At 27.0% G+C, this 6,974-nt stretch overlaps 1 protein-coding gene and 1 long non-coding RNA gene across 2 annotated transcripts in view; one reads left to right on the top strand and one right to left on the bottom strand.

Moving 5' to 3' along the window:
• Positions 1-2,100: 2,100 nt before the first annotated feature.
• Positions 2,101-3,367, top strand: LOC126899683 (uncharacterized). Its single transcript, XM_050674783.1, has 3 exons — positions 2,101-2,220; positions 2,569-2,656; positions 2,877-3,367. Exons 1-3 carry the CDS (start codon positions 2,176-2,178, stop codon positions 3,272-3,274), a joined length of 531 nt encoding a protein of 176 aa, XP_050530740.1. The 5' UTR covers positions 2,101-2,175; the 3' UTR covers positions 3,275-3,367.
• A 2,454-nt stretch (positions 3,368-5,821) lies between these two features.
• The window catches only part of LOC126899702 (uncharacterized), a 1,698-nt gene continuing 545 nt past the window's right edge, over positions 5,822-6,974 (bottom strand). The window contains exons 2-4 of the long non-coding RNA XR_007702681.1: positions 6,174-6,286; positions 6,030-6,109; positions 5,822-5,923 (exon numbers count right to left, since the gene is read on the bottom strand). This is a non-coding gene — a long non-coding RNA (uncharacterized LOC126899702). The remainder of the gene's footprint in view (positions 5,924-6,029; positions 6,110-6,173; positions 6,287-6,974) is intronic.

Genomic DNA, 6,974 nt, shown 5'->3' on the forward strand with positions numbered 1-6,974 from the left:
CAAGAGAGCACAATCGCGAAACAGTCTGGTGCAGAGACGCTTCATGACCAGATTTTTAGAAAAAAATAAGGTGACGAATGAGCTAGAAATTGCTCTTTTATAGGCCTGTTTTATGAGGGGGAGAATTAGTTTAATTTGCACAATGCTTCTCATTGGCTAGTTAATTAATTTAGAGAGATCTATGCGCAATATATTGTTCTAATAATTTGCGTTAATATTTCATACATGTATTGGTGTTTTTATATCTATCATCTCTCATTATAATGCGGTTTATTAAAAAAATCATTATTATAAAAATATAAATAAAATAAAATTATAAGTGCTAAATATCTATTACAAACTTCTTTAACCAACCAGTCAAAATTGACCCTTTAAGATATTAATTTAATGATCTATTGCTTTGTCATCCTTTACTCAAATGTATTAACTCCAAATAATTGGGATAACATAAAATTACTGAACTTTTTTATTCTTGCAAATTGCTGTAAAATGATTTGATAAATATCTCGATATGTTTATATATGTTTAAAAGTATATAATTCACACTTCTTCAAGAGATAGATAATTAAAACAAGTTCTTTTCATATATAAATAAAACGCGTAAAAGTCAGTCGACAACAACACAAGGCTGTGACTGATAATTGTTTCTTTTTATTCTTATTTCAATTCGGAGAAAACGAACTCTCTCGCTCGCTGTCACTCCTTGGAGTCTGAAAGGATTTCTGTGCTTTTTATAGTAAAATAATAGTACCCCCAATCCAGGGATATTGTTGTCAGCGCTTTTAGTGATCTTTTTAGTTTATTTTATTTAATTATACATTACATGATTATTATATTGAGATAACATATTTAACAATTAATAAATTGACATATATATATATAAATAATAAGAAATTGTGTTGAACATCGTATTTGTTATGACAGATAAATTATTTGTTTGTTTACAAGTTATTTAAAATATAGATTATACATTTTACATTGATAATTGTAAGATGCGTAATGCAAAGCATTGAGCATATTACATTTTTTTTACCATCAGCATTTCTTGCATTAATGACGTCTTTCATACCGGGACATACTCTGCTATAATCATTAATATGACAAAAGTCATCAACATTTTTAACTACTTTCAAATCAATTACTGGACCAGGTTTTTGAACGACAATGTCAGATAAAACACCATGAACATGGACTAATTTTTTTACCTTTTTCACAAAGTATTCTGTGACACCAAACTCTTCACAAATTTTTGAAACCGACAAAGATTTAGGGAACAGAATTAAAATTCGTTAAATGTGTTGTCTAGTTTCATTAAATTTTATTTTTAAGTTATTTATCAAACTATCATACTCGTTAACGACATATTGCCGTTAGAAGTAAAATGTGTGCTATTGGAAGAAGAAGAAGGAATTTCATAAGCCAAGAAAAAAATTTATTTTACTGTAGTACTTATAGCTTCAGCTTTTTTTTTTTCAATAACTGGTCGGCGAGTTATAGTTAAGTGTTTTAATAAAATAGGTGATATACCTAAATTGTTACAAGCGTTATTTTTTGTTTCTAAATTATCTTCTATAGACTCATACACTCATGTTTAAGTAATCAGTAGAATATTTCAAACGTTTTAAACATGTTTTACATAAAGTCTTTCCAGGTATTAATTCCAAATTTGAATATTAAAGAACGGTTGTAGTTTTATTTCAATCAGACCTATAAACAGTTATTAGAGCTAATAATTATTATTTTAGTATGAACATAACCAAATGCAATTCAGTCCAAGCAACCTTAAGCATATCTCTGTGCAGGATGAATGGCAAAAGCCATCTATTGTTTTTTTGTTATTACATTATCATTTCAATTAAATTATTCAAAACTACCAATATTTTAAAAAAGTTCTAGAAGTATTTAAATATATAAAAATCCAACCGTTATACACATTTTAAATATATTATTATTAATTTGAATTATTGTTAGCAGAAATTTGTACTTAATAATTTTTTAAATAATTCATATATGACAAATACAGATGTAGTTTCATTTGAACAATTATTATTTATATTTGTTCATTATTTGATTTAATATAATTTTAAAAGGTAAAAAACTCTTAAATAGCAAAATTGTCTATTACGTTAAATATATTTTTCTAGTATTAATTTATAAGTTAAGATCGACAGAAGAATGATGTTTATGAAATATTTTTATTTCTTTTTCTTTTTAACACTTGTGAGTAAAATTGTAACATGATGAATTAATCTTATACAATTATATTAAAAAAACGTTTTTATGAATAAATGACAGTTTATTTTGCGGATTTTATATCAAGACTTTCTAAATTGAATTTTTCTATATTTATAAACTAAATATTATATTATAACTTAAATTTATTCATTAGTCAATTAGAGTATAGTAACATTTCAACATTACAGATTTAAATTTTAAAAGAACTCTAATAATTAATTAATTTGACATTGACCTTTTCAAACTTTTTCCTGCTTTCCTAATTCATGTTACATATATTTAATGATAATAATGTAGTACTGAATAGTCCAGTGACTAATAATAGTTTTACAGGTAAAATCAGATGACCCACTTCACTATGCAAAGGAGCAGTTATTCAATTGTTTCAAAAATTGTGGTTTGAGAAGTAATGAAATCATAAGTAAGTTAACTTTTCTACATATATTGAAATTGAACTATTTTTTTAACTTCTACTCAATCGGTATGCCATTTTTTATGTACAATTCAAGTAAACATAATCTCTAAAAATTAATGTTATTCAAACTAAATATTTAATAAATATTAGAATAGAAGATTTATTGTAATATAATAAATAGTTATTATATTAAGGCTTTTAATATTTTAATCATTTTTGATTACAGCTTGTCAAAATAAATTTAATGGTATTTTTGAGGGATTATTAAAAATTTTGGGTAAAAGAATTTTAGAGAATAATGATGAAGATTTTATTAAAGATTTAGGAAATCCTTTGTACGATTATGTTTCTCAAAAATGTCAAAGCACAGATGAAGTGCGGGCGTGTTGTGATACATACATTAACGAAGTTATTGAATTAAAGAAAGTTACGAATCTTTGCGACTTGCCTTATGAACATTTGATTACAGATTTGAGTAGCGAAAGAAAAGTTTTGCCAACGAAACTTCATGAAGATGATATGATTATCGAAGAGAACTACGATCCGACGAAAGAATTTCAAATACTTGTATTGTCTGAAAATACAGAAGCTGCGGAACACATCAAGATGGAGCATTATTACTAAATGTACTTTATTTAATTAAAAATATTTATTTTGTAAAAATTATATAAGAATTATATAATAAATATTAAAAAAGTGTTCTATAATATTGTACAATATTTTAGTAAATTCTTTATGGCATTTCGACGCTGATTCCAAATCCGTCCAATTTCTTTTCCATCATATTTAGTTTCTGAAATAATTATTAATTAGAAATTATATATTAATTAAATTACAATAAAACACTAAAAAATCATTTTTTGTCTTTTCTTATATAATTTGATGATGTTAAAAACGAGTTGTGCGAAATTTGGGGCTTATGCGTCAAGTAAAACCATCTTTCTTGAGGAATATGAGCTAATAAATTTGTAAACACCTTTAATAGGACACTGAGTTAACGGGGCGGTAATCCGACCCTCGAATACCCAGTCGAAGTGTCTATTAATATAATCAGATACACATTAGGTTTTTAAACTCTTTTTAGGCACGGGGCGGTAATCCGACCCTCGAGACCCTGTAATGTGTATATGTAGCAGGTGTGAACAAACTAGCAAAATAGCTCTTGATATTAAAAGGAGATTATAGATCTATTGCTTTATCGTTCTTTACTCAGATTATTAACTTTAAATAAATGGAATAATATAAATTGACTTACCTTCGTATTTTGTAATGTCCAAGAAGATAAATGAAGTATTTACCAGAAATGCCAATTTTTACTCAATATTATTTGTTTATGGTAATAATGTCTTTATAGATCAAAATAAGTTTTAAACATAAATAAAGTAAATAAAATAAAATAACTCAAACGGCAGCACGGGGCCGTGATCAAAATGTAATAGCAAGAGTAGTTTGTAGCAAATAACTAGCTTACTGGAGCTGTGGCTCTGGCCTTAGCCGTAGCCGTGGCTCTCTGTCTCTCTGGGTTTTTCAATGGATATCAGTACTTTTTATAGTACTAAAAAGGTACCCCCATATCCAGGGATATTGCCGTTTGTGTTATTCATGATTATATTTTATTGTTTTAAAGTATACATTACATGATAATTATATTGATAGCATAGTTAATAATAGATGAGTTGACATATATGTATATAATAAGAAATTGTGTTGAACATTGTATTTGTTATGACAGATAAATTATTTGTTTGTTTACAAGTTATTTAAAATACAGATTATACTTTCTTTATTGATAATTGTGAGATGCGTAATGCAAAGTATTAAGCATATCACGACATTATATAATTTGATGATGTTAAAAACGAGTTGTGCGACATTTGGGGCTTATGCGTCAAGTAAAACCATCTTTATACCTTGTAAGTTCAATAATAAAAATTGTTTGTTTTACATGATCAATTTTTATAACAATGAGAAAAGCGTAATAGAAAAAAAACATTAAATATACATAAATTATATATATATTAGGGTGACCGTATCCTACATTGATAGGTTTTTTTTTAATAATATAAGTGCCATTACCCTATAATTGATTGAGTACCCAAAAAATATAATTTTGTAAAATTTGGTGATGATTGTTCCACTTATGCCGTGCCCAAAAGGGTTAAAAATAATACCCAAGGGTAGTTTCTTACCTCAAAGTTTCATCTTAAAAACATTAACTTTAATGAAAAAGTTTATAAAATTTTTTTTTATTAATGTAATATTTTTCTATAAAAAAATATCTACAAAAACTTTTGAAAAATTGTTACTTAGCCTAACAAAAATTAATTTGCAAATATTCTATTTTTACCTTTGAAGAAACTATAACTTGATTTATTTTATAATCCGAATACTGTAGAAAAAAAATGTCACTACGTAAAAAAAAAATTGAATCATTATACTATGAATGGATGAAACTACAAAAACACGCGACTAAAAAGTCATCATCAGATATAAAAAATTAAGAAGAGTTTGTTAATAAACTTGATGACTTATCTGGTATTGTTCATTCTGATGCTTTAAACTAACCTGTAATGCAGTCATTACGGTGATCACCACACAATATATATATATATATAAATATTATATTGTAAGAACATTTATTACTATGTTTTACCACTTATATTTTACACGTTTTATTTTCATTTACTTAATTCGTAATACATATTAATTAGCGTAGAGGGAGATGCCAATCGATTATCATATTAATAGGTGGACGGCTTATATCGAGAGAGATGCGGATAAGCGCCAGTCTGGAGCGCAGCGCGGTACCGTGTCAAAACTTAATTAAAAATGGAAGTTGATAAACAATTTTTATTGTTTCAGAGGGAAGGTCAGGTTGTATGTTACATGACGATAATTTCAATGAAAAATATGAATTCAAAATCAACAAAAGTAAAATATAAATATTGCTCAAAGAAAAAGAAAAACATATGGTGAAATGGAATGTTGGGTAATTGTAAAAATGTCTTAAAATATATTCAAAGTAGTAAGTTTACGTGTTTATTATTACAGATTAAGTCGTTAACTCAGAAATGTTGTGTTCGTCTTCAAACAGTTCTAGCGAGTTTGATGTGACTGAAGAATTAATTGAAAAAACTATAATTTCCAATTTTAGAGTTACAAAGAATATATTAACTGATAAACTGGTCACTGCATTTGATGAGTGCAAAATTAGCGACAGAGACGCTGTTCTTATATTAATAGCAACTGCAGAATCATTTAGTCTCAATACATCTGAATTAATTATAAATAAAATCTCAATTAATAACTTTCGAAAACGTTTACGTGAAAATAGAATGAAAAAAATTTGTGTCATATAATAATAATTTAGACAATTTACTTGATGTGCCTGAAATTTCTTCTGGTTCGGGGAAGGTCAAGCAGCAGCTATCTTTGTAGCAATTCAAAAATGGGGTTTAACTGAAAAAGTAAAATCATTATGTTGTGATACAACAGCTTTTAATACAGGTAGACTTAAAAGTACCTGCATATTATTGTAGCAAATGTTGGGGTGTGATATTTTTTATTTACCGTGTATACATCACATTTTTGAAATTGTATTAATAAGTGTTTTTGAAATCATATTGAATTCATCATCTGCAACAGATGTCCCTATATTCATATACTACACTACACCCAGAGAAAAACCTTGATCTATATAATAAACTCATTGATCAATTTGATAAATATATCATTACTATTAAACCTATGATATATTTATCAATATAATATTTTTTTTTCTTGTCTTGAACAATAATTATTTATAAGAATAGTTATTTTGTTCGTATTAATAAAACATTATCATANAATTTGTTCTGTTAGGGGCTTGTTTAATAGTTGAGGATTTTAGTCAAAACTAAGAATCGGAAGTTACACGACGTCTGCCCAAATATCGTCCCTATCTCCTTAAATGAGTTTTAATTGCTTGAAGGAGACACAGGCAATCGTGTACCTTAGTTACAGGGGATAGATTATTAAATAAAATTAGACTATTGTTTTATGTCAACGACAAAGTAAAGTTATATTTTAGATGTTTAGTAAATATAAGTTATATGTAATGTACAATACGTCTGACCTGAATCCTAGTACAGTTGGTTAGTAGGTATATCCAAGTGAGACGGAGTTGGTTGACTATGATGACAATTGGTGATAGACGGGTCGTTGAATAAAACAAGTTAAGTTATAAATAATATAAATAAGACGAAAGTAATAATATTGAAAACTATGTCTATAACGGCCACTCAAACACAACTGCCCTTTGTTAGTTCGACGTCAGTAGCTCCGG

This window comes from Daktulosphaira vitifoliae, unplaced genomic scaffold, assembly GCF_025091365.1.
Source record: "Daktulosphaira vitifoliae isolate Bord-2020 unplaced genomic scaffold, ASM2509136v1 Scaffold_2, whole genome shotgun sequence".
Classification (NCBI taxonomy): domain Eukaryota; kingdom Metazoa; phylum Arthropoda; class Insecta; order Hemiptera; family Phylloxeridae; genus Daktulosphaira; species Daktulosphaira vitifoliae.